The 27,780-nt window shown below is 50.0% G+C and overlaps 1 protein-coding gene across 1 annotated transcript in view; it reads left to right on the plus strand.

The window, feature by feature from the left end:
- The window catches only part of LGI2 (leucine rich repeat LGI family member 2), a 28,767-nt gene extending 14,308 nt beyond the window's left edge, over positions 1–14,459 (plus strand). The window contains exons 7-8 of the mRNA XM_037044878.1: positions 4,081–4,245; positions 11,310–14,459. Coding sequence (XP_036900773.1) covers positions 4,081–4,245; positions 11,310–12,127 — 983 coding nt within the window. The 3' untranslated portion in view covers positions 12,128–14,459. The remainder of the gene's footprint in view (positions 1–4,080; positions 4,246–11,309) is intronic.
- Positions 14,460–27,780: the final 13,321 nt, after the last annotated feature.

Raw genomic sequence — 27,780 nt, forward strand, 5'->3', positions numbered from 1 at the left:
ACAGCCCGGTTGTAACCAGTCCCCAAATAGAGTCCCTGCCTTGTAGAAACATAGGTTAATAAATTGGGAGGTTTGGGGGTTCCCATCTTCCACGCAGATCAAGCATCATCCTCTGCCGCTTTACTCAGGGCTGAGGAAGATGGAAAGCCCCTGCTCGAGTTGGTACCGTCAACGCGTCCCCGCCAAAGACTTGGGAGGAAGCACCTGTCCTTAGTGCATTGTTTTCCTCTGAGCTCAGATTTGCCTGCACAGAGTGAGTTCTTCGTGGAAGAAGGGAGGCAGGTACCGTTCTGGGCACAGGGGTGTAATTAACACCACGAAGCCAGCCCTGGACCGTTTCAGCTCTCCAGTTTAATCACCGTCCTGCCAGCACCCTCCACCTCAAGTCTATTTTTAACCACCTCAGAAATCCCTGTTACCTGCCCATGATTCCCCACATTAGGTGGATAATTCACTAAATTCCTTAGAGGGAGTGAATTTTGCATCCTAATGGTCCTGTTAGCTTCCCTATTTCAGGGCTGATGAAAATGCAAAGAGAAATAATGCATTAATGTGCAGTTTCTCTCCCAACAGGGTAGGCATCATGTATAATTTATTTTCTGCAAGTGCTATAAATAGCTGTGTAAAAATCTGTTGATTCCAGTGGGAGCCGCGCCTGAACTGAAAGCGTCCCACTGACATCATGAACTAATCCAGCGCAATGGGAAGTGGCAGGCTTTTGCAGAGAATACCAATAATACTTAAACACTGGTAAATTGATGTCATATCAATATGTGCATTCTCTGAGTGCTTTCCACATGGATGTGCGTTTGCCGTTTGTGAAAGATAAATTAAGATGAGGATGGAAGAAGATCTTTAAATTCCAACCCCCTCCCTGCCGCACACAGGCACATCCACATCCATCATTTTCTTCCACCCGGTTTCTTCCTCTTTTTCTTTTCTTCTTCTTCCTTTTTTAGTTGGGGGGGGGGGCAGGGTGGGAGGGAGGAAGGGAAAAGGAATCTCCCTAGAATTGGATTTATGAGTCAAATGGCCAACAGTTTCTTTTGTGCCGGATACTCAATTTATAGAAAATATGATGAAACTAAAAACAAATGATCATCAGACCACTGAAGGCTGGATTTGTAAGACGCTGTCCACTCTGGCAGCTCTTTCTCATTCTGGGCTTCGTTCACTAAAAACTGACTTTGTGGTCATCACTTTTAAGGACCTCCATGTTTAAGATGATGCTCATGTTTCTGAGACTTCAGTGTATAGCCGGGAGACAGACTAGCACAAGTGTTGCAGGAATTGCACGGTGTTTAGAAGATCCTACAGACTTGGACCTGAGGGGTGCCACTGGATGCCAGGAGGCCTTTGTAGCCAGCTCCGTTGGCACTGAAAGAATGCACCGGTGTTCTCCGGGGCCTTTTCTAACTCCAGAAGAGGATGCAGATGGGGCCTGCTACCACTTCTCATATAGTGACCCATGGGCACGGAGCCTTGTGTTGGAGGCCACTGCTCCCCGGCTTCTGCACTGGTTCTGCCTGTGCCAGAAAGCAAGAGCCAAGGCTGATGTTCTCTGCTTTGCTCTTTGACTGCTGGATGGTGGTATTTTGGGGATGTTGGTAGAGGGTTGGGGCCATCACGACTCTTCCATATTTTCATGCAGGTGGCCTAAGGTTATCATTGGAACTATGACCATAAAACTATATGTACTTGTATAGTTACATACATAACACTACCAAGCAGTGACCACAGATGGAGCCCCATCCACAACGCCACCTGTCCCCATTCCCCCTTGGCCACCTCTTGCTGTCAGTGTGTGGGGACAGATTCTGCTTTGCCTCTCCATCTTCTCACTACCCCTGTGAGCACCGTCCACTCAGCCTTGTCCTTGCCTGAATCCCCCACAGTCTTCGGAATGAGCCAGCAGCACTGATAAAGCACCTACTGTACACGGGGAGGGCCACCTGTGAAAGTTAACGGGCATCAGGCACTAACTTTGTGCAGGTCTAAGTGAGTGTGGATCATAATACCCAACGAGGAAACTGAGGCAGAGGTTCAGTAACTTCCTCTAGGTCACTCAGCAGGCACAGCTCTGACATCTTGTCTTCAATGCCATTAAAATGGACACTCTCCCAAGTGACAGCCCAGTGGTGGCCGGGACAGGGGAGGTAGACTGTCCTTTCTTGGACCTTAATTCCATATTTATTAAGCAGCTACAATGTGTTAAGCCCCGAGGTAGGTTTTCCACCAACACTGGCCCATGTGTCCCTCTGCCATTAAGCCTGGGAGGTAAACACCAGTGCACCCATAGTGTGGATCAGTAAACTGAGGCTTTGTCAGGGGAAGCACCCATGCAGTGTCTCTCCTGTGCAGGGAGTGGTTTCAGGTGGTCTGACTCCAGGTGCAGCGCCCTTTCCAGTGCCTCATGTTGCCCTCACTCCCTCAGTCGTGCCCCTCATCGCTGCCCCGACTGGCACCTGCTCTTCCCGACACCATGCTTCCTACGCCAGCACCTTGCTCAGTGCTTCTCTCACCTCTGTTCCCGCCTCCACTCCTTCAGCGCTGTCCCTCTTTACTCACTTGGGGGTGGCCTGTCCCTTTATTGCCTGTCTTGTGTAACAGCTTTAAGAGGCTTCCATGTCAGAGTTATTTCTTGAGTAGCTGCCATGGGGTCATGCCGTGCAGCCTCTGAGAAGTGTAGGACCCAGGTCTGACCTTAAAGCCCTTAAAGTTGTTCAGGAGATGCACCATGCTGTGTGCCCAAGGGCAGACACACACCCTCTCTGGGCTCCTGGCTCTGTAAAATTCCTCGAGGCTCTAGGTCTCTTCCACTTCTCCAAATCTGACCCCGATGTCACCACGTTGAGGATTCAATCATCGTGAATAATAAGGTGCAAACAACAGGGCCTGCTTATGTGTCCAGTGAATTAGGAAGAGTCCTGAGGATTGGAGGGGTCAGGGGAGGCTTTGCAGAGGAGATAGGACTAGAGGGGGCACTGTTAAGGACGGTATGGGAATAGATGGGCAAAGCCAGGACTTTTTTGTAGGAGCGACTTTCCTTAGCCAATTGGGCCCCATCGTTGTGTCCTGGGTGCATTTAACCTGCCACAAAGCAGTGCACATGGGAAGCTCTCTGGCCACAGAAATAACTTCTCTTATACTTTATGAGTGTTCTTTTCTTCCTTTTCTACATTGGTTCTCTGGCTTCCTCCCCCCACACTAACTGTCTGTGCCCCTGAGTGCTTCTGCGCCCTTCTCCTTGGTGAAATTGGACGTTCCCTCCCAAGGTTTAATACAGTGAGTCAGGGGAGTGATGTGGACAAGGGCTGTTACTTTACTGCTAAATGTAAGAGTCAAGCACATGTCTGAAGCTCCAATAGCTCTCCACACCGCAGGCATAGCTGCCACTCACACTGCACTGGGTCCAGGAACCAGCCAACATGCTCAATTTCCCTGCACAAGGGGCTTTATAAACCTCTGAGACCATATTGGAGGGTTTGGTTTGGCTTCCTCATATGCAGTGTGCCATTTGGGGTCAGCTTTTCGTTGTGAGCCCACCACGACAGTTTTGAGCCGGGGTATTGCAGAGCAGGGGAGCGTGCTAATGGGCTAAAAGGACCCTGTTGTCAGGTAAGCTGGAGGCCCACCACGACAACCACCACAAACAGGACTCTTTATTGCCGAGGTTTCTTCTGAGAGGACTGGAAATACAGCGTCCCCCCAAATGAAGTTGCCCCCCTACCCCCTTGTTCATGGAGGAATGTTCATGAAATGCTGCTTTGTGGCATCCCTGTCTTGCCTTTTTGAAAGCCAGGTCTCACCCAATTTGTTGAAAACACTGAGATCTTTTAGCCAAACCCGCCATCTGTTTATCTCAAAGAAGTTATATCAGAAGCTGTGCCTTCAGTCTGATAATCCTGTGCACACCACACCTTTCCCCAAAGCCAAGCACCTGGTGATGTTTGCGTTGCTTCTCTCCTATCCTCCCCTTCCCCTTTTTTGGGGAACTGATGAGAGAAAGGAAAAAAGGGGTGGTAGGTCCTTCCCACAAGAGCTCTCACGTAGGCTTTCTGCCCCAACACCCTTCCCCAGATTTTGTTGTTCATCAGACTTTGCCCTACCAGTCGGTCTCAGTGGATACGTTTAACTCCAAGAACGACGTGTACGTGGCCATTGCCCAGCCCAGCATGGAGAACTGCATGGTGCTCGAGTGGGACCACATCGAAATGAACTTCCGGAGCTACGACAACATTACAGGTGTGTTGTGCCTTCGATCGGACGTGCGGGCCTCATTTCAGCGAGAGAAGGAACGTTCTCTGCTGAGAGACTGCTTGCTCTCTCACTTGGTTAGATCTGGGGGACTTGTTCCAGCCTAACCCGGTCTCTCTGTTTTTTCCACGATGTGGCCCATTGTTGGAGCAACCAGAAGTCTCGTGTGGTATCCTGTTTATTGCTGGTGATGCTTTTGAAAGGGAGAGGGTGAGAGGTTGCCTGTGGTGGGGGGCATTTTCCTGGAGAGGTGAGAAGTGACCCCGAGAACCCCTTGATCTTGAGTGGTCATGGCTGCCTCAGACGGCACCAGCTCTGTAGCATCTGTATGACTCCGTTGATGTTTTAAAAGCCGATTGTTAACTAGCATGCAACACACACACATTTCATACATGCAACACACATGTGCTTGCACACGGACACGTGTGTGTACATGCACACAGAGGCATGCACCAACACACACACATGTACACTGCAAACACATGTACACCCTCTAGCTGTTCTTCCTGCCTCCTTGCCAGGTCCTGGTGATCACTGTTTCCTTTTAATAAGTGCAAACAAAATAGGAACGCATGGCTATTAGATCCAGGCCTTCGGGACAAGAGTGAGTGCTTCTTTCAGCACCAGGAGGGCATCCCAGGGTCTTAGCCCTGCTAAAAATGGATGGTCTCGCTTTTTAAGTAAGTGGATAAAGTCAAAATAATATTTCAAAGACTTCTCATTGATCAAGTGCAATCTGATAATGCTGCTAACTTTATAAACAGCATCACAGTGGCCCAACTGTTACCCCCTGAGAGAATTCCTTTAGCGGTTCCCGATTTGGAGGTAGAGCAGCGTTTTGCTGTTGCAGCGAGAAGCGTATCTAGGTAGAATTTCCGGATGGGGAGGCTCCCAGGAATCTCTCCGGCGCCGAGTGGCTTCGCAGCAGGTGCAGGATGCAGAGAGGCAGGAAAAGTGTCGTAAGGAGCCTCATCTCGCAGCCCTGAGAGGCCTGTGGGGCGCGCACACAGATGCCAGCAAGAGGCCCTTTTAGATGAGCCGTGTTGCTGCCGAGCCGTCTGGCCACCTGGTGCTGAGCTCACATTCCTGAGAGCAGCCCGCTTGGCCAAGTGCAGATTCAGCACAGAGCAGTGCAGGTGAACCTGTCGAGGGAAGCTGAGGCCTTCGGACTCTAAACTGAGTCCACATTAAAGGAAAAAGGGAGGCAAGAGAGGGAGTCTCTACCCATGTGCTTTTTTCCCTGACTTGGAAGGTAGGTGAGGGGTGAGAGAGCTGGCCCCCCTGCCTTCTGCCATGATACGAGGTGGGAGCAGAGTGATGCTTTGCTCTTGTGCAGGGAGTTCCCAGTGTCCACGCTCATTGCCAGCGGTGGTTGTGAGCCTGCAGAGAGCCAGGCACTGCTTTGTCTCATTGGAAACTCACAGCAGCCACTGGGGGTAATACTGTGAGTTGCCCGCCCTTAGGTAGAGGACAAAAGCCCCCCATTCAAGGGGAAGCTGGCATCCAGACTCTGAAGGGCTTGGGTTTTGAAAAGTGACAAATGTGGGTTCTACTCCTGACTCTGCCGTGTGCTTGGAAGTCCCAGTGGCCTCCTAGGCTCAGTTTCCTCATCTTCGAAATGGGCTGATACCCCCTACGTGGAGGCTGTGAGGACTGACGAGTGCCAGGCACAGGGCAGGTAGTTCTTCATGCTGGCTTCCTCTCCACGTCATTACGGATGAGTCACTCCACTGTGACTTCTGCAGATAACCCTGCAGAGCCCAGGGTTTGTCACTGGTGCATGGCACTCCTTCCCTCTCCAAGGCTGACTTGGATAGGAAGGGCTGGCACTGCCCTCCCCTGCAGCTCATGGCATGCCTGAATTCAAGTCATTCATTCATTCATTCATTCATTCACAGAGATTCCTGGAGCAGATTCCATTCACTTACCCTGAGCCAGACACAGCCTTGGTGCTGGGGCCATAGCAACAAACAAGCCAGATGAAAACCTCTGCCTTCAAGGAGTTTCCATTCTAACAGGAGAGAGAGAAAGAGAAGAAAAAGGACAAATAATTGTAATACATATAACACCTAGATAGCAGCGTGCTAAGAAGCGAAATGAAGGTGGGCTGGGTATGGGAGGTTGAAATTTTAGATGGTGTCTGGCAAAGGCCTCATTGAGCAGGTGTTATCTGAGTTTGATCTGTGGGGCATGAGGGCTTGATCCACATGGAGAACTTGGGGAGGAGCTTTCCAGACAGAGGGAACAGCAATACGGTGGTCCAGAGGCGGGAGGGTCTCTCGTTTGGGCAATTCAGGAGGCCAGTTTGGCGTGAACGGAATGATCCAGGGGAGAGTTGCGAAGACGAAGTCAGAGGGGTAAGAAGGGTCTATCGCGGGGCCTTGCGGGCCTTACAAAGGGCTTGGGCGTTTCCTCCAAGGGCTCCACAGAGCCTTGGAGGGCTGTGTGCAGAGACTCGAGGGCCGCCCAGGAAGGGGCCGGTGCCCAGCAGAGTGGTGTGTTGGGTCCAGCTGGGCGGAGAGTGGCCTGTGGGAGGAGGACAGAGGTGGGAAGAGAGTGAATGCTGAAAGGCTGTTGCAAGAATTTCAGGTGGGCACCAATGGCCTGGACCCAGTGGAGGCCACGTAGGTGGGGGATAGGAAGTGGTCAGTGAGGTCAGAGTGGGTGTGGCCATGGCCAGAGCCAAGGCTGAAACTTGCTAGTTTTTAGGGATTCCTGGACCCCTCAGTCTCCAAGTCTGAGTCTGGGGGGTGGCAGCCAGTCACGAAGCTCACTGGGATTCTCTTCACAGCCAAGCTCGAGGAATGAGCTCCAACAGTGGTAAAGCGTGGACACCACACTGGTGTTTGGTAAAAGTGGCCGCAGATCTTTGTAGCTGGTGACCTTGTCCAAGCTCCTTAGCTTCCGTGCGTCCCTTTCATCTGTGAAATGGGAATTTCATGAATCCCCATTTTGTCTGTAGAATGGGGCCATGGTAGCATTATTAGGCCCATGGGAATTGAATGGGGGTGATGGGTATAACACTTAGCACAGAGCCCAGTACATAGTAAATTCTCAGTGAATGTCGGGTCATCAGTGGGGAGTAAAAGATAGGCATTTGATTTCCATTCCTTGCCACCACCACTAGGGGAAGCTGCCAGCTGCGGATCATGTACTCTCCTTCATGGAAGCACGCAGATCCATGCCGCAGGGTCCCAACACGCCTGCCTGATATGTATGGCCTATTTTAGGTCACTTACTGATTTTGAATCGCATCTTACAATCCAGCCATCCCACTTGCTTATATTTCTCCCTTCACCCGGGTCTCCAGGCTCAAATGCAGCCTCCTACAGGAAGCACTCCTTGATGACCTGAGTGGGATAAAATACCTGCCTTCTCTCCTCCCTCAGTACGCAAACTTCTGTTAAACGCAGATCACATTCATTGCCACACAATTTCCACTCGGAGGAAGACAACTGACATTTATGTACGCAGCGATTTATAAGCCTTGTCTATTGTAAACCACATAACCTCTTAACATGCATACTATTATCTCCACTTTATAGGGAGAAAGAGACAGGAGCAGGCCTCCTTCCCCAACAGACCCTAACTCTTCAATTAAAACCTCTCTACAATGTTCATTAGCACGGGGACTGGCAGGAACCAGCAGGGAAGGGCCTGAGGGAGGCAGGGGAAGGGGCGTCTGCAGAAGTAGGTGGACCCCTGGGTGCAGGAAGGAGCGTGGCCAGCTGGACCTGAGCCTGGCCTGGAGGAAGCCTTGTAGCCTGCATGCGCCAGGCAGATGGACAAGCAAGGAAACAGCCATGCAACCACTTGCCCTGAAGAAGACCAGGGCGAATGTGGACTGCTTCCCTTCACGGGGCATGCACGTCTCGTTTGTCATCTTGTTTGGTCACGGGGTGATCCCAGAGTCAGGCAGGGGCTGGGCGGGATTTTCTCAGTCTGGCCTGGCAAGACTGGAGTTCCGAGGGTGGAAGGGGCACCTGCTTCCTCCCTTGTGACCCCAGTGAGCACGGGGCAAAAGGGCCAGCTCCAGCTGGGCATCGTCTTCTGGGGGGGGCGGGGGAAACCCATAGTCATGTTCACCCCAAGGGTTTACTCCTCACATCTTTTTCTTTCCACATCTCTTCCCAGCTCTTCTAGTTTTGACTTGTTTTGTTTGGCTTTTGATTTCTATATACAAGGTATGGTACTGTCTCTAGTCTCTCTTTCCTATGTTAGAACAAACACACACACACACGCACGCATGCACACACTGTGATCTCCACTCATACTGGCACCTCCATGCACAGAGGTATTGTGGAGCATTCCTAAAAAATGAGCTCTTTCTGCCTCACAGGCCCCTCCGCTGAGGCTGGCAGGCCAGGAGGTTGCTTCTGGGCAGCAGGGACCTCCACGGCCAGGCAGGTCAGGAAGGAGACCAGGAGCACACACTCTCAATTAGAGGCGGCGGAGGGGCGGGGGGAGTCGGTGCAGCTTTCGAAGAGCAGCTTGGTAGTTTGAGGCCAGAAGCCTTTAAAAATGTGCACAATGTTTGACTCAGCAAACGTTGAAGAACACTGCCAGATGGTTTTCCAAAAAAGATTTCTCTACAAGGAAGCATGTTACTCACAATAATGAAAAGCTGGAAATAACTGCCATGCCCAACAATAGGGGACTAGCTAAACTATGGTGCATTCATGCGGCAGAGTTCTGGGTAGTGGTCAAAAATCTAGTTATAGAAGATGCAATAACATGGGGAAACAGCCACAACGTACCGGTCAGGTGAGAAGCACGTAGGTTATAAGACACCTGTGTATATATCTCATAAGCTCACATTTATTCTTAAAAAGTGCATTTGAATATGAGCATAGATTGAGGACTAAAGAAAATACATCAAGATATTAAGTATTACTTCAGCATTTGCAAAACCGATGATTTTGATTTTTTCTTTGTGCCTTTCGGTGTGTTGTTGACAGAGTATAGACTGGAGCCAGACTAGTTAGTGATAGATTTCCTATCTCAATCACATTCTAGCTGTATGGCCTTGTGGAAGCCCTGTGCCTCAGTTTCACCCTCTCTAAAATGGGGATAACAGTAGTACTTGCCTCATCTGGTTGGTGTAGGACTAAATGAGTAAAGATACATGTAAAGTGCCTAGTGCAGTGCTTGGTCACAGAACACACCTTATAAAGGTTACCTATTATTATCATTTTTAAAACTTGCTTTGGTGAACATTTAAAACTTCGATACTCAGAAAAAAATGCAAGAAGCAGAGGAAAGAGACCAGGTTCTTGCAAGAAGGCCAACGTAGGGAAAGAGAAAAGTTCATATCACTGTAAAAGCCACCTACTGCCTGCCCCCAAAGTTATTGCCGAGGACAGGAACTGCGTGGCTTCCCTTGTAATTTACACATCAAATTCACTTTGGTCCAAATTGCCTAGAAAACTAGAGGAAAGAACTTTTAATAAAATGACATAGGTGGAGGGTCAACACTTTTGAAACATGGGGGGTGCTATTGCTTGCTGGCTGGAATGGGAGGATGTGGGGGCTGTCTGGGGTCTGGAAGCAGAGTGGGAGAGGGTGGTAGGAGGTGGCCCAGACTTCACAGGAGTTACTCCCTTTTTGCTGCAAAGGTCTGGCTTTGCGGTACCTTAGCCGATCACCCGGTCATCGCTCATCCTACGGGTGTTTGTGTGGTGGGCAGTCCCTCAAGGAGCTAAGTCTTTGATCACTGAGACCTTTGCCTCAGTGACTCCATAATGATAACTACTAGCTATCGACTCCTTCCTGTGTGCGGGTGCTCTGGACTAACACCAGAACCAGAACACGTCTCACTGCGTCTCTACGGCAGCCCTGTAAGGTCAGGGCTGGCCGCATCCTTACTCTCATTTCATAGATGAGGAGCCTGAATACACAGAGTCCAGATGACTGGTTCAGGGTCACAGAGCTTTTCAGGCGCAGGGCTTCGTTTGGAACCTTGGGCCACTGGTCTGGAGTCATAGGGTTTAACACCAAGCCGCCTCGGTTTCCTTTCTCTCTGGAAATCAGCAGAGGCCAAATGTCTTCAGGAGCCCTGATTAGCAATTTTTCCTGCTGCCCGTGAGGCCTCAGGACTCCCTTTAACACCGGCTCCCCACCCCCACCCCGACCAGCCCAGAAAGGAAGCCCATTCAATGGCCTCGTTCTGCCCTGTGGAGTTGGGAAGTACTTTTTTGAACAGTGTGAATACAATCCCTTTGGTGTGTCAGTGAATTTCCTGAACTGAACGCCTGCCTCTAAAGACACTCCGACCCAGGCAGCCAGCCTTTCCCTATTTCTGTGGAGCCACCATGTACTAAAGAGGGTTTAAAACTCTTTGATTATGGGAAAACAGACGCAGCATAACGCTGACCACCTTAACAATTTGAAGTGTACTGTTTGGCTGTGTTAAGTACGTGCGTGTTACCGTGCTGCTGCACTCCAGAACCCTTTCGTCTGGAAACACTGAAAATCGACAGCCATTGGAGCGCAGCTCCCCACTGTCCCCTCCTCCCGAGCAGGCAGCCCCCCTCTACTCCCTGTCTCTGCGGGTCTGACTGCTCTCGGTCCCTCATCCGAGTGAAACCACGCGGCGTTTGTGCATTTATGAACTGGCCTGTTTCACTTGGCCACAGTCCTCACCATCCATCCACACTGCAGCACGTATCAGAGTTTCCTTCCTTCTAAAGGCTGAATAGTGTTCCATGGTAGGGATAACCCACCTTTGTTAGTGCGTTCATCCCTCAGTGGACACCTGGGTTGCTTCTGCTTCTTGGCTATTGTGAATAATGCTTCTGTGGACACGGGTGTGCACATCTCTCTACAAGACCCTGCTTTGAATTCTTTTGGCCAAGGATCCAGAGGTAGAATTTCTGGATCCTATGGTATAATTCTTTGTTCATTTGTCCAATGGTTTAATTTTCCTACGGTTTCCATAGGGGCTGCCCCATCACGCATTTCTCACCAGCAATCCCCCCGGGTCCCAGGGTCACCGTGGAGGAGCACCTGTAACCATGGCTGCCCTAACCCCTCTCTTTTCCTTTGGAGCACAGGTCAGTCCATTGTGGGCTGTAAGGCTATCCTCATCGACGACCAGGTCTTTGTGGTGGTGGCCCAGCTCTTTGGCGGCTCTCACATTTATAAATATGACGAGAGCTGGACCAAGTTTGTCAAATTCCAAGACATCGAAGTCTCTCGCATCTCCAAGCCCAACGACATCGAGCTGTTTCAGATCGACGACGAGACGTTCTTCGTCATCGCCGACAGCTCGAAAGCCGGCCTGTCGACGGTTTACAAATGGAACAGCAAAGGGTTCTACTCGTACCAGTCCCTGCACGAGTGGTTCAGGGACACGGACGCGGAGTTCGTGGACATCGACGGGAAGTCGCACCTGATCCTGTCCAGCCGCTCCCAGGTCCCCATCATCCTGCAGTGGAATAAAAGCTCGAAGAAGTTTGTCCCCCACAGTGACATCCCCAACATGGAGGACGTGCTGGCTGTGAAGAGCTTCCGCATGCAGAGCGCCCTCTACCTCTCCCTCACCCGCTTCATCGGGGACTCCAGGGTCATGAGGTGGAACAGTAAGCAGTTTGTGGAGATCCAGGCTCTCCCCTCCCGGGGGGCCATGACCCTGCAGCCCTTTTCTTTTAAGGAGAACCACTACCTGGCCCTGGGCAGTGACTACACGTTCTCTCAGATCTATCAGTGGGATAAAGAGAAGCAGCTATTCAAGAAATTTAAGGAGATTTATGTGCAGGCCCCTCGCTGCTTCACAGCAGTCTCTACCGACAGGAGAGATTTCTTCTTTGCATCCAGTTTCAAAGGGAAAACAAAGATTTTCGAGCACATCGTGGTTGACTTAAGCTTGTGAAGGGCGCTGGGTGAACTTGAGAGACGCGTGGTACTAGCTGTCCCAAGACAGGACGAGGACAAAACTTTAAAAAGCAGCCAGGTTCAGAGGTCTGACATTAAACATGCATTGGGAAAATAGTTAGAAGTTTTTGAACTTTTAAAACTCACATTTTAATCAGGGGTTGCATTTATTGGCTGACTGCATGACATGCCCATTCTCCCATTTAAAAAGACATCTTAAAGTGCGCAATTCTTGAGAAAAGAGTACAGTATTAACTCTTACCATCTAGGAAAGGAATGTGCTTTTTGTTTTGTTTTGTTTTTAAGCGAGAAAATTGGATAAGATGTGACAGCTCTTAAAATGAACAAGTTTTTAAAAAGACCAAACAAACCATGGGCCTTTCTCATCTGGTCTTAGCAATCTTTCTGGTAAGAACTCTTAAAGCCAAAGTCAGCTGAAAAGATTTGCTGATGATAAGTCTAAAAATCTGATAACACTCAGCAATGCTATTTTGAGCCATCCCAATTTCCCAAACCCACCCCCCCACCCTTATTAGCTGAACCCTATTTATTTCATTGGCTCATGTGGATGCTTGTCATGGGTGTGTCAACAAATAGTGTTTAACAAATTGCCTCCTCTGCCACGAAGAAAATATTCTGCTGATACATGTCTAGGCCCAGCACAGGCTGTGGGCCCAGGAGCGAGACAAAGGAGTTTCTCCTCTTCCTGTGGTTCAGAGCTGCCCCCCATGGTGGCTGGAGCAACAGGGCCTGTTTGATGCTCTCCTCGACTCACCTGTTTCTCTGACCCCATCCTTTGAGGGTGCGGGTAGCCAGCAGACAGCCCAGAGACTGAATGGTGCTTTTTATTCCATCCTGTAGAGCGATAGAGCAGGTGTTGCCGTCTGGGGAGAATTTTTGAAGTAAGATTTTGTGGAGTCAAGGAGGGCTTGACACACATCTCGACGTACTTTGAAACCTAGTGATGGCCCTCTGACTTATGCATGTCTCTGCTCTCTGGGCAGCTTAATATTCCAAGTAATTAAATAGCAACCAACCTACCTGCCCACCTGCGTACCTTCCTACTCATGGAGCAGTCTGCTTGGTTGATGTGCTGATGTTGCTGTTGCCAGCACAGCCCCCCAAAGGTGCTACAGCACCAAACTGTAGAAGGTGGGGTGCTCTGGATGGCACACTCCTTCCTCTCTCTGTCCTTAGCTCAGTGGGGGCCATGTGCTGCCTGGGGACGCATCCCATACAGGATGGGGGTGCGGGACCAGCTGATCAGTAGGGACCAGCTGTGGAGCTGAATCCCACAGAGTGGGTCTGCACCCAGGGGCCCAGGTGGCCTGTTTCCAATGGGCCTCTCTGGTGTAGACCATCAGGGGGCTCATCGCGGGGCAGTGGGGGAGGGGAGTCTGGTTTTGTGGAAGGGTCCGGGGGATGTTCTGCCTGGTTAGCTGGGTCTCTTCAGAGAATATCAAGTGAATGCTTTTCAGGAGTGGCTCTCAAAGAGGAACCCACAACTTCCAGCCACGAGCACAGCATAATCATTGTACTGTACTGTTATTTCTTTTAGTGACTTTTTGTTGGCCAAGTCACGAATAGGTAGACATTTTGACGCAGATATGAATGCGTTTGTTGTATCCAGACTTTAAGCAATGCAGATCAAGGCAATAAATAGCATGTAGAGAGCCATGCATTGATGTCACTGCAGCTCTCTTGGGTACATTCTGGGACCGCAGGCCGAGGACTTCCAGCCTACGACACCAGGGATTTTAATGAACAAACTCATCCACACACAGTGGCTTCGTTGCCTGAAACATTCCTACTCGGCACCCAACAAACAGGAGAAACGTGGTGGGCTTTTATCTTTTAAAGTGCAAGTGACTCTTTCTTCTGCCTTCTTGTGCCTTCCTGGTTGAACGGATGGCACATGCCCAGGGCCCCGCACAGGGGAGGCTGAAAGTGGGCTGGCCCTGCTGTTCCTCGGGCTGTCAAGACGGGCAAGCTAATTTTTTTCTGGCGCATGGCAGCCCTCAGACAAGGCTGGGTGGGAAAAAAGGCTCTGGGCAAATAGTCAGGTAGGAGATGTTTAGGCGGAGCTGGGGCCAGATCGAAGTGATGTTCCGATTCAGACGTCTGCAGAGAAGGCACCTGGGCCATCATCGCAGGGCTGCTTCTATGGAGTGGCGCACCAGCTTCCCAGCTTCACCTCTGAGGGCGAAATTAGGGGCTGACCACGGGCACTCACCGCCTGGTCACCATTGCCCAGAATGTTGAAAACCGGGGAGCACAGGGGGTCAGGCTGGGCGTGGGGAGGGGTGGAGGGACTTGCCGAGTCCCGGTGAGGCAGGGGGAAAGAAAAATCTAAAGCTTATGATGGGGGTGGGGGTCGGAGGGTGAGAGGGTGGGCAAGCCACTCAGCTGCAATCAGGATTTCTTTTCTTTTACCTGCTCGTCTGAAAGCTTTTAGACAGGATCCGAGTCTGCAGCCTGCAGAGTCCCCGTGCTGAGGGAGGAGATATTTGTTCTGGCCGACTTCCTTAAGGAGTGTAGATGTTCTTGGCGCGATGCGAGGGAAGCTTTGCTTCATTAATCTTACTGCTCCATCCCAAGAGTCCCTCAAGTTTTAAACAATTTCTGAAAGAAGATTTCTTCCAGTAATAATGTGAGAGGAAAAAACTGAGCGATGACAAAAATCCAAAGCCAAGGGACATGGGGGGCCATCCCTATGGAGGTAGCTTTAGGAGGGGACGTGCTTCTCTCTCCATCTGTTCCCATCACCCACTGGTCGATCATCTCAGTTTGTTATCTCTTTACAGTCTTGGTGGCTAGACTCTCACACCGAGGCCCTCCACATGGCCATATGACCAAGATACACAGCCTTCAAGCAAGGACTTGTCCCCAAATGCCATGGGGTCAGGAGTAGATCTCTTATCAGGACTCTAAAAATAAGCCTTTCGTGTGGATGGTGCTGTGCTCATGGGTGGTGAATAATAAGATCAACTTGTACTTCAGCAAAGCTTTATATTTTTCAACGTATATTTGTGTTCATCTCACTTGCTCACAAGGAGTTCTTCAGTGGATTGGAGGGCAGATATTCCAATCTGAGAGAGAAGGAAATAGACACAGAAATTCTAAGTCAATTTTTGCTCAAAATTAGCCAGCAGAGAGTGGCAAGACTAGAACTTTCCCTCTGAGCAGCGAGCCTTGTGTTTTCTTTCTGTGACTCTGCTGTGTTCTCTGAGCAGAAACGTTCTAATCGTGGTTTTGAACGTAGCAGCACCTTGAGATAAAACGAAAAGTGCCGCACATGTGCAAAGCCCGAAGGAAAAAGAGGGCGGAATAGACACCATCCAATCAACTGGACCATTCAACAACTAAACACCATGCCATTACAGGCACGCCCCTGCTCTTGAATGTGCTCCAGACGTTTCAGATAGTTTTCTGTTCTAAAGAGGGTTTCTAGCTGGCGTGGTCATCTCTCCCCTCACGTCCCTGTGGGGAGGATGCTGGGGTTGAGATGCATCTGGTTCTTGTCACAATGTCCACAAGATAAATAAGAACAGTTCCGTGAGTGGGGAGCTGAGAACTTGAGTACACGAGCGGTGACGAATTGCTCTGGCCGCCACCAGCCTTTGGGGAGTGCGCTGGAAATGGCAGGGTTGCGTTTTTCTTCCCCACGGAGTGAGAGGCTGTGTATTTTTAGGAGCGAAATCAGCGTGGGATGCTGGAGGTTTGGCTGCCAGGAACGCTCATGATGGAAATTTCTCCACCGGGGTGTAATGAGAGAGAGAGGAAGGCCTGTGGGAGGGCGGCCTGTTCGCATGCCCCCTAAGGAAAAAGTCTCGAGCTGGCTTCCCTATTCTTCTGCAGAAGCCTTGGTCCCTCACTCGGTGCTTTAGAAGAGTTCTTTAATTAGGCAGTGGCCAGAGATTCTGTTAAACGGCACCCTGGACTAGAGGGTAATGATCTAGTTGTTGACACAGTGAGTAAGACAGCCTGGACCTGGGGGAAAAGTAAAGGAAATGGGCAGAAAAGCAGGGCAGATGGCTGTGGTGGAGGAAACTCTTTGGGGAAAGTGGAAATAAGCTGGGAGAAAAGAAAAAGTCACAAAGATTTCCTTTGCCTCAGCCAGGCAAGTAGACGGTGGAATGATCATGCAAATTAATAGCATCCCAATTATTCACGAAGAAAACCAATTATAACACTAATTAGAGTAAGAAGTATCTGGAAAGCTACTGAAATGTAAACTGAGGCACTCTTATCCTTACATTACACCATTGCTTGTATGAGAATCTGCCTTTTTTCTAGTCGGAAAGTATGCATTCCCCATCAGCCCCTTTGACTATCAGGAATGTATAAGACCTGTGATAAAATAGGCCAATGTGCCATTTGGTACCATTTTTATGTATTTTAAATGCATAATTTAGGCAAAATAAGAACAGTTCATGTGCATATGAAAGCAAATTTTTCAGTGTGCAAGCTGCAATGAATGCATTCTAAGGCTGAATATGTATTTAGCTCTTTTTGGTAAATAAAGTTAACAAATAATATGCCTTTTAATTCGATCCATTCTGTAAACCTATGAATAAAGAGTAGCTCCTGCCTATGACGGCTTTGATCTCTGGTCTGCTTGAATGTGGATACGCACCCCCCCTGAGTCAGAGTTGAAGGGATGACCACCTGGGTTGTTGAGGATGAGCAGAGGGTGGCCATGTGTCCTCATGACTCACTCCCTGTTTCCCTGGAAAACAGGCACCACAGGGGCCTTCTGCATCTTCTACTCAAAAAGTCAAAACTCACAAAAAGTCACCGAAGATCTTTCCGGTTGCACCTTTACCTGACCTGCACAATCAGAATTTGACGGATTGACAGAGACCTCTAGGAGTCTTTGGGTATCTTCTGATTCTGCATGGTAAGGAGATGAGATTGCAAGACCTCTGGGTTGGACTGAACCACGAACAGCGGGCTGGGCAGGAGTTTTGACTTGTTCTCTGTGTGTCTGGGACCTAACCTGCCATCCCCCCCGGCATTCAGTGCAAGTTTGCTGCTGGCCTCTGCATCTTTAATCTGAGACCCATTTAGTTTAGTTGGGCAGATGAAGATCAAAAACTCAAATCACACATGAATCCATACCTACTGAGTGCCAAGCACGTTGAGGCACTCCGGGACTTTTAAGAAGTACAAGAACAGAGTTCTCACCCTCATGGGACTCACAGTCCCATTAGGAGGCAAAGTCATAATTGCCCGAGTCCATAGTCGCAGCACAAGCTCTGCAGACCACACTGTATCACAGAGCAGTGTGTAGTTAATTACACCACAAACGAAATGGGGGATCATTGAATGCTTCACAACTGGTATAGCACGTGCAATGAATTGGGTTTTTGTTGCTATGTAACCAATGACCACAAGTTAGGGGCTTAAAACAAAGCATGTTCGTGAGCTCGTGGTTCTGGTGGGTCAGGGGTCCTGGCACGGCTCAGCCGGGCCCCTGCTCAGGGTCTTACAGGCTGCAGTCAAGGTGTTGGCTGGACGACATTCTCATGTGGAACCTCTGCTAGGAAAAGACTGGCTTCCCAGCTCATTCAGGTATTTGGTAGAATTCATTCCGTTGCGACTGTAGGACTAGGCATGGCGTGCGCGTGTCTGTGTGTGTGTGGGTTTGGCAGTGGATTTTTAAAAAATTTATTTTTAATTGTAGTTGGCATACAATATTATTTTAATGTCAGGTTTACAACATAGTGATTCAACATTTACATCCTCTACAAAGTGATCACAATAAATCTAGTAACCATCTGTCACCATCCGCAGTTATTAAGAAACGACTATGTGCCCTGTGCTGTGCTTTCATCCCTGTGTCTTATTCCACACCTGGGATTTGGGCCTTCATCGGGGGCCTCCTTTTCTTACTGGCTGTTGGTCAGGGGGCCTCTTTGTGCTCCTGGAAGGTCCCCACACGCAGCTGCCAGTGGCCTCCCCAAGTTCTCTTGCGACATGACTGTTGGCTTCTCCAAGGTCATCAGGGGTCAGGAGTATGACATCCCATCACGTTCATCCAATTCTATTGGTCTGAAGCAGGCCACAGGTTCTGCTCCCACTCAGAGGGATGGGGTTCTAAAAAACCTGACTTAACCACTAACACCACCACCACAAACCACACACCCCCAAAAAGAAAAATTAAAAAAAAGAACATAACCGACTCCTGGGAGAGGGTGTCACCTTAGGGTGTGTCTACCACAGGCGCGCACGAACAGAATGGATACCCAGCTGGTCGGAATAGAAATTAACCATCGACCACCACCGACCTGGGCCCCGCGCACTCCTGTGGGGTATGAGCTGTGAACATGGCATTAGACGGGCAGGAGAAAATGTCACTCCTGGACGAGTTTGCATCGGAGCAGGATAAAGGCGGAAAAGGGGTTTGGTTCCTTTTCATTATTGTTTTCCCATTAAACCATTGCTTGTGGAGAAGTGTGAAGAAACACAGATCTTCCAAACTTGCAAGTCAGAAACTCATTAATCCCAATATCTCGGTGCATTGCATCTTAGAACTTAATGCTTTGTATAAACTGCCTAGTTCTGACCATGTGCCAGGCAAGTACATGTATTTTCTCTGCTTCTCAGAGAGCCAATTGAGGGCTAACTGTCTAAGAAGAACTGGAGGCATAAGTAATGTGTCACTTTCATTGATCACCTATTCCCGCAATGGCTTCTTTACCTGCCTCCCAGACAGGACAGCCCTCTACCAAGTAGGGTCTAATTGGCACGGACGACTTTTCCAACAAATTGGTAGCCGCACAGAGGCCGAAGGCTTTAGACGAACCCCACCTCTTGGCCACTGCTCCAGGCAGTCTCATTACACCTGAGCTTCTTCCACCCTCAGCCAGACAGCAAACCAAAGCCACACAGGAAAAGAGGCCTTCAGTAATGGATGTGTACCCCAGAATCCCCAGCACTGTCTGAAATTTGTATGTGAGCCCCAAAGAACATTCTCCTGCATACACCTCCAGGTGGCTACTCCAGGAAATCTAGTAGGAACCAAGAATAAAAGTCCAGCTGAGTCCCTTTGCTTTGCAATAAATAATTGTTAGGGCAGAAAGAGAGGCAGAGAGAGAGAGAAAGCTGCCCAGGTATCCCTCTCCACCTCACCACGTCCACCACCCCTTCAAGTCACCTGGAGTTCGGACCAGCAGCTCTAGTGGGTAGGACTGACAGACGCCAGGTGGTATCACCAGCCCAGTTAGCTCTGTCCTCTCCCTGATTGGAGACTGTGACTTGCTATCTTTTCTCTCAAGGGCCGTGCAGGCCGAAGGGCATGTGAGCGTCAGGTTGGGGCCTGGAGGGAGAGCACAGTCTTGACTCTTGTCCTGGCTCCAGGCTCAGCTCTGCTCTTCCCTGGTGCGATTTGTTCCCAATCTTCGGCCTTTGTTTTGAGGGTTGTGTCTGACCCAGAGAAAGATGGCATCACTCTGAAGACTGTCCAGGATACTCAGCCTGTCACTAGCTGCTAGTCTAGTGACTGTCACTAACTGAATGTGTGTATCCCCCACCTTGAATCTGTCTGTGGAAGGCTAAACCCAATGTGATGGTATTTGGAGGGGACGCCTTTGGGAGGTGAGTAGCTCATGAGAGGGAGCCCTCAGGAAGGGGCTCCGTGCCCTTATAGAAAGAAGAAGAAGCCCGTGATCTCTCTTGTGCGGATATAAGGAAAAGGCGGCCATCTGCAAGCCAGCAGTGGGCTCCCCCCAGACACCTCATCCGCCAGCACCTTGGTCTTGGACTTCCAGCCTCCAGAGCTGTGAGAAATCCCTGTTTCTACGCCATCCAGTCTCTGGTATTCCATTAGAGCTGCCGGAACTAAGACGCAAGCCCCTATTCTTTAGAGACTGCACCCATTGAGAAACGGGAGAATGCCAGAATAGCACCTATATTATCTCTAAGGGTTAGATTGGAAACTGTGACTTACTATCCGCAGGCAGGCCGGTTTCCTAACACTGAACCCCAAAACAGACAGACATACCTGGTCGAAGACTCACAGTGTGGAAGAGCGGGGAGGGGGGTGGGGTGGGGCAAGCTCACTCTAGGCATGCGCACCGGGAGAGGAAGGGGAGGCTGGCTTTAGCACGTCCAGTTGCTCTGTCCGCGCTCACCGCTCACTGTAGGACATCCCACATTGGCTCAGGTGTGGAGCGAAGCGTGAAGGTTGGTGCTGGGAGTCTCATGCCCTTGGGGGTCTCCCCCACAGGGAAGACGATGCCAGGAGCGGGGAATAAGTCTTTTTGCCCCCTGACGTCAACACCTCGGGACTAGGCAATGTCTCTTTATACTTGAGCGGATCTGGGGACCTCAGGCTTCCTGTTTCTTAGGGTCTATTTGCAAGTTGTTCATAGAGCAATGTGTCTTAACCACATGGAAAGGATCTTTTTGGAATGAAACAGACCCAGAGACAAGAGAAATTTGCCAGCACCGAGAGAGGACCCGTTTTGCCGGTGACAGGCGTTGATAGAATTGGGTAAAGCTCTGTTCTTCCCCACAACCCCTTTCTAGATTTTATTGGCTATTTTATCTTTTCACATTGAATATAGTGAGCTACAGTGTCATCCTGGGATCCTGAAGAGGAAACAGGTCAACTTTAAATTTCTTTCAGTAACACAGGAAATCAGGAGAATTTTCTGGCGTTTCAGATTTTCAGCGAAGTGGAGTATCTGCTCTACTTACTAAAAATGACACTTTCTCCCACCGCTGCCATCTGCATTTACGTTCTGCGCGTGCTGCTGAGGTAGCTTTTTCCCCTGTGTGTGCTGCCGGCCCATTTGCATCTCGGTCACAATAAATAGCCCGGTAAAACCCTGCAGAGCTTCCAGAATGGCTCTTTCTAGGCGTGGGACTCAGACAATGATTCATAATCGTGATGGCTCAGAGGAAGGAGTGGACATTCGCAAAGAAAACAATAAGTTAATTTAAACAACTGCTCACTGAGCCACTAAGGAAATGAAAGGTGAAATTGACGTGGAATTTCTATAACCAATCGAGTTGTGGGTGAAGAAAGTGTCCACAGCAGGAGGGAGCGCTCATTCCAGAGGCTGTGAATGTGTTGGTCACCCCTGGTTTGCAAGGACCCAGTATGTCACCTAGCCCCAAAGGGCTCCCCAATTAATATTTTCTGAAAGGATGCGATTGTTGAGTGTTGGGCACTAGGTAGAGTGCATGGCATGCCTGAACTCTCCTATTCTCGCCGCTGTTCTACAAAGCGGGCACTCTCACATCCTCATGCTACAGATGAGAAGACAGAGACACAGAGAGGTGGAGGGATTCCCTGGGTCGTTCAGTTGAAGACCAGCAAAGCCAGGAAACACCGTCGTGGCCCAGGGCAGCGAGGTAACTCATCTGTGGAGCGAATAAGACCTGGGATGTGAACACACCTAGTTCAGCTCCAGAACAGGGTCGAAAATGCAGGAGGCCCAGTTAAATTTGCGTTTCAGATAAACAACAAAATTTCAGATCATAAGGATATCCGAAACAGTGCACGGGACACACTTAGGCTAAAAACGATTCCTTGTTTTTCTAAAATTCAAATTTTAACAGATACAACATCTTATAGTTTATTTGCTAAATCCAGCAACCCTACCAGCACCCACACTTTGTACACGTGAAGAAGAGGAAGCCTGGAGGGTTCAAAGTCAAGTAGCAAGTGAGCAGCTCAGCAGGAATTCACACCAGAGCTGTCTGACTCTCAGGATGAGACCAAGCAGACGATGCTTTAGACAGGCCAAGGCAAAGAGATGGAGTCAGCTCCTGAACTGACTCCCACACCACTCCCACAGGCACAAAAGTTAAGCTTCTGTGTTTGTCCTCTGATCAACCTGATATTTTCTGTGGGCCTCACCCCACTGGGTAATGAGTAAATGGAAGGCAGGCCAACCAGTAACCTCAGTCTTACTCAACAGTTTCCATACTCTCCTTAGCTCGTTCAGGCTGGGGTGAGTTACACACATGGTTTTTCCGATTTCTGGGGTTCAGCCCTCTGGGTTTCTACTTCGGGACAAGTTTTGGGGTCCTCGTGGCAGAGGGAGTATGGGAGGGAAGGTCCTCACATGCGTGTAGGGTTTTCTAGGTACTGCCTGGCTCTTCCCCTGCCCTTGTTTGGTACTTGGCCATGGGACCACTGAGGTCTGGCTGATCCTATATAATCTCCCAAGTGACCTTGGGCAGGCTCCCTCCTCTGCAAAACTGTGATTGTAATAGCCATCACAGTTCTCCCTTGCCAGGTGGATTCGAAGGTCAACTGGGATGACAGATGAGAAATGCTTGGGGCAACACCTCCCGTGTAGCCAGTGTTGGATACACAGCTCACGTTGTGGCCATTGGCTGGGCCCATCTCTGGATCTGGGCCACTTGCCCCAGTCTTAGGCCTTTACCTGCAGTGGCCTCTCTGTCCCCCTCATGGGCTGCCCTGCCAGCCCTCTCAGCACCTGCGGTCACTTGCCAGAGCAGGTGACCGTTGAGATCTGTGGCGAGGGCTGCTCTGTTAGGGCTGTTGTCCCTGATCTTGTGCCAGGCAGGAAGAAGCCACTTGGTGGGCTCCTCCTAGATCCTGGCAGTCTCTGCCTGGGAGGCGTGGGGAAATGTCGCTGGCTCTGTAGAATTCTTGACCCTCCCCTTGACCTTAGCAGCATACCCCCCACATCCGGAATCTGGCCCCTGCTTCTCTCCTCTCCTTCCCACAATCCCCACACTAGGAGGAATGGACTTCCCTTTTCCTCTGTCTTAAGGCTTAAGGTAAAACTATGATTCAGTAGGCTAGTGAAACTGGAGGCATTTAGAAAATTCTTTTCTTTTGACAGCACCTGGCTGTCAAAACTATGGTCTTGCTAAAGAGGTCAAGGAAGGCAGCTTAGAGGCTCAAGCTGATCAATAGCCTCTTTCTTCAGGGTTGAACCTGCCCTTGCCTTCTGGGGGCAACTGGGAGTCATTATTATCCCCGAGGAGAAGCACTCTGGCAGGTCCACTAGGTGGGGATGTTGTCGAAGGGAACCGAGCCTCAGCTGCCTGAGTGGCCTAAGGTCCTTCCTGGCTGGGGGCACCAGCGAGGGTGGCCTGCCTGAGGGAGCCCTGAGGGTGCCTCTGGACTTCCAGCCTGGGGGCTGCACTCTGGACTGTGCTTTCTCTTTGTGACCCCGTGAGCAGGGCCAGACCAGGCCAGGGGCTTCTCAGAGCAGCTACACTTCTGAGGACTGGCTGAGTGAACCCATTTCAGGGCCACTTTGCAAGGTGTAGAGACTCCCACTTCCAAGTGGCTCCCTACACTCATGCTTTCCCAGGCGCAGCCAATCGAACTGGCCACCAGGAGCGGCAAAGGTGCAGGGAAGGAATATCTATAAAGAGAGATAAATGTTTCTACCTGCTACATGAGAGCATGCCTGACTGAAGGGCCATCAAAAATGGAGTGTGTGTGTGTGGAAGCACCGTGTTATAATACATGCCATATTGTGTAGGTTGGGGCTCTTCAAAGGGACAGACGGACGTCCTGCAGAGGGCCTCGAAAGGGCCTCAGTGGAAGACCCAGGAGTGCCCAGGCAGTGCCAGTGAATGGGCTGTCCAGGCAGAGAGCAAGCTACAGTTTCGAATGTGAGCCACAAACTGCAATTTATTTATGTCAGTGCCACAAGCTGTGTGTTTCAGATGTGGCCACGGCAATACCTCCCATCCCAAGCTGGAGTCTGGGTGGGCTTATGGCTCCCTTGCACCTAGTAAAATGCAGCAGAAGTGGTGCTGTGACCCCCACCAAGTCTGAATCCTAAAAGGTACGTTCGGGTTCTATGCTGCATAGCAGATGACCACTTGCCTCACAGCTTACCATAGCATTCATTACCATCTATCTCCCTCTGTGCGGGTCGAATGTTTGGGCATGCCATAGCTGGGTCTCCCAAGGGTGAAATCGAGGTGTTTACTGGGCCATGCTCTTTGCAGGAAGCTCCAGTAGGGAAGGATACAGTTCTAAGGTTTCTCGGGCTCTTGGCAGAATTTATTTCCTTGTGACCGTAGACTTCGCAGGAGCTGGCTTCTTCAAGGCAAGAGTTTTAGTCTGCTGGGGCTGTCATAACAGAACACCACAGGTCAGGTGGCTCAAACAACAGAAGTTCATTATCTCACAGATCCAGAGCCTGAAAGTCGGAGATCAAGGTGTCCACAGGTTTGGTTTCTTCTGAGTCTGGCTTGCAAATGGTGACCTTCTTGCTGTCCTTGTCTTCACATGATCCTTTCTCTGTGTACAGGCGTCCCTTCCGTCTGTCTATGTGTTCTAGCTTCTTATTCTTATGAGGTCGCCAGTTGGATTGGCTGCAGGTCCACTCTAATGGCTCCTTTGAGCTTAATCATCTTGAAATCTTGAAAGGTGCTCTCTCCAAATAGTCACATTCTAAGGTTGCAGGGGTTAGCACTTCAACACATGAATTTAAAGGGGGCACAGTCAGCTAGGGAGCAATGGACAAAAGGGAGTGTCTGCTCCTTGGAGCTTCCGGCCAGGTCTAGACCTTCTGTGGAGTTCTTGTCATGAGCTCAGGCCCATGCAGGGTCATGGACTCAAAGTTACAACCTTTACATCTGAAAAACCTTCACACTTTTGTCATTTACACAACACAATCAGGGGAGTGGCAGCCCATTGTGTTGTCCTGGCCCGCTGATTAGACTGAGTCACGCTCCCTGCCACCCTTTGGGGGAGAGGATTCCACAGGGTGCAGACATCAGGAGACAAGAATGGCAGGGCTTCACTAGGGACCGTCCACCACAAAAGGTGTTAGGGTTTCCGTTGGTTTGTTGGCATGCTCACCGGGGACTCTGTGTCACCCTGTAAGTGGGCTGACCGCACACACGCCTCATGCTGTGAGGAAGCTCCCACTGCCCCATGTAGGGAGCCCCCCCCCCCCCGATACACCTGTGCCCCTGGGAAGAGAGAGCGATGTCTCACCCCCCCACTGCTGCAGCTCCAGCCCCGTCTAACTGCCCCGTGGGAGAGACCCCACGCCAGAACCATTTGCCATGTGCTTTCCAAAGTCCTGGCCAGCAGAAACCATGTGAGATGATGAAATTGTTACTGTTTGCAGCTACTACACATGGGCGATTCTTTATGCAGCAATAGTGCCCAGAATAGCAGGCATTTTACATGGGAAAGAGCTCGTGGACAACTAATTCCCTGAGATGAACATCGTAAGGGATGTATTTATTCAGCAACCCTCCCTTCCGCCCAGCCCCACGTTCCCTGGCCCTTACCTATTTCACTTTTCTCTGTAGCTCTTCCCATCCTGCATTTAGCTGTGTGCTTGTTGCCTGTTCTCCACCCCCTACCGCCTCCTGCATGTAAAGTCCCTAATGGCCAGGCTTCGTGTCTCTGTTAGCATCCAGAAGACGAGGATCCTCGGTGTGAACACTTTATTTTAACTGTCGATGGCTGCTCTAACAGCTGGAGGGGGACCAGAAGAAGGAAACCAGTGTTCAGAAAAGGTCAGAAGACCAGAAAACTGTACAGAAATAGAGCAGAAATGGACCTGGGCGGGCATACGGTTCAAGGCCACATTTTATCCTTGAGAAAACAGGGGCCCAGAGTAAAGGACTCGGATGACACAGGAGGTTAATGGCAGAGCTGATGCCCAGAGCCAGGTCCCCTGACCTTCTCAGGGCCCTGACCACGAGGTCGCATCCACACAGAGGTGCCCGCATCTCCGCCACTCCCGTGGTCGTCTACGAGGGCTTTGCCTGAACTTGCACACACTGAATGACACTTTATTTTATAGCCTATTTCTATTATTGCTCCATTAAAATACAGTTGGGGCATTATATTGATTTAAAAAAAATACAAGTAGATGTCCGATGAATGAATTTCACTTCAGGGGAGTCATGGGGATTGCTGTAGCTCGGGCCCCCAGCACGTAGGGTCTGAGACGAAGGCTTTGTTGGAAGGGGTTACTACTGGGGGGAGTGATGCATGGGGCCAGAGGAAGAAGCAAGGTGGCTGGTGCCACAGGGGCTGCTCCCCCCCGGCCCCACAAGGCCCACCTGAGTGGCCGTGCAAACAGGGCTTCCAGGCAGGCCTGCCGAGGGGATGAAAGGGAAGCATGTATCCATCAGTCTCCAGCTCCCATTGGCCACAGCTGGCCTTGCAGGCAGTCACAGGGGGATGCCCCGTAGGATGGCATCCCTGTAGAATGGCATCCCACACAGCATGTCTTCTCACCCCCGGGCCAAGCTGGCCAGAATCTGCCTGGAGCTGGCCACTGCGCAGCGTTTGAAATGAAGGAGAGGTGAGCCCCGGAGGACGGTAAGGGAAGGGTCTGTCTGACCCCGGATCCTTGGTCCTTTTCTGCGAGGACAGGTGTCTGCAGTTTAGGAGAGGGAGGTGGCTCGGCGCTTCTGCTACAAGCCTGTGGCATTTCTGACGGATCACATGGCCTAGATTTCTCATTGTAGAGTTGTCTAGGAAACTCCATCTGCAGCATCAAAGTCATAGAGAAGTTCAATGTGCCTTTTTATTAGGAAAGAACTGAACCAAAATCTCACCTCTGGGAATTCTTGGCTGCCTAAGGTTTCCCGCTTTCTTGATGCTGCAGCGGGTGTCAGATCTGTCCCCACATGGGCCCCGAGTATGTGGAGGTCAGCGGGGGAGCTGGGAGCCTCGCCCATCAGGGAAGATGCTGCAAGAAAATCAGCAGTTATCATTTGCTGAGAATGTACTATTTGCAGGCACTGGGCTAAGCACATAAGAACCATTTTCTCATTTAATTCTCACCACAAACTTTCAGGTAAATATTATTCCCATTTTATAATAAAAAAGGCCTAGGTCAAAACCCCTCCACATAGTCCAAAGGAAATGTCACACAGTCCACAAAAGCTCACTGCAGGTGGGCTTTCCTAGTAGGTACCTTTTTAAAAAGCACCAAGAAACAGGTGAAATTAATTTAAGTATCTTATTTAATACATCTAAGGTGTTATCATCATACCATGCAATCCATATAAAAAATACACGAGATATTTATGGTTTTTTTTCACGCCGAGTCTGTAGAGCCCAGTGTGCATTATTTCACACTTCTGGCACATCTCGGCTCGGACTGGCTTCATTTCCAGGGCTCTGTAGCCAGCAGTGGCCAGTAGCTTCTGGACACAGGCCTTTACTTTAGGAAACTGGTTCTCAGCTGGATATTTTAAAAAGTGCAGGGGAGTCTGGCTGTGTTATGACTGAGGATGCGCTGGCTGTTTGCAGTGGGCAGAGATGCTGAGTGTTTGTTCGTTCTGCGAGAACCTTGATGTCATACGATGACCAGGACTGTCCCAAAGAGGATGAAGAATGGTCCTTCCCAGATGCTGATGGTCCTCTGTGGAGAAACACTCCTTTGATACAGGTGAAATGCCCAGAGAAACGCCTGGCTCCCAGGAAGCACTCACTGCACGGTTATTATTATTATTACAAGGCAGTCAAGGCCAAATTTCATTTCCTGGCATATAGAACACTCTACAATCTGACCCCTATTACTAAGAAACTATACACACACAATACCCATAATAATATATATTAGTAGTTATGTATATCTACTATTCATTTATATATATGTATGTATGTATGTGTGTGTGTGTATAAATATATATATATATAGTATGTGTGTGTGTCAGGGCTTT

The sequence above is a fragment of the Sturnira hondurensis genome, unplaced genomic scaffold (genome assembly GCF_014824575.4).
Source record: "Sturnira hondurensis isolate 20B ecotype Veracruz unplaced genomic scaffold, ASM1482457v3 Scaffold0000780, whole genome shotgun sequence".
Lineage (NCBI taxonomy): Eukaryota > Metazoa > Chordata > Mammalia > Chiroptera > Phyllostomidae > Sturnira > Sturnira hondurensis.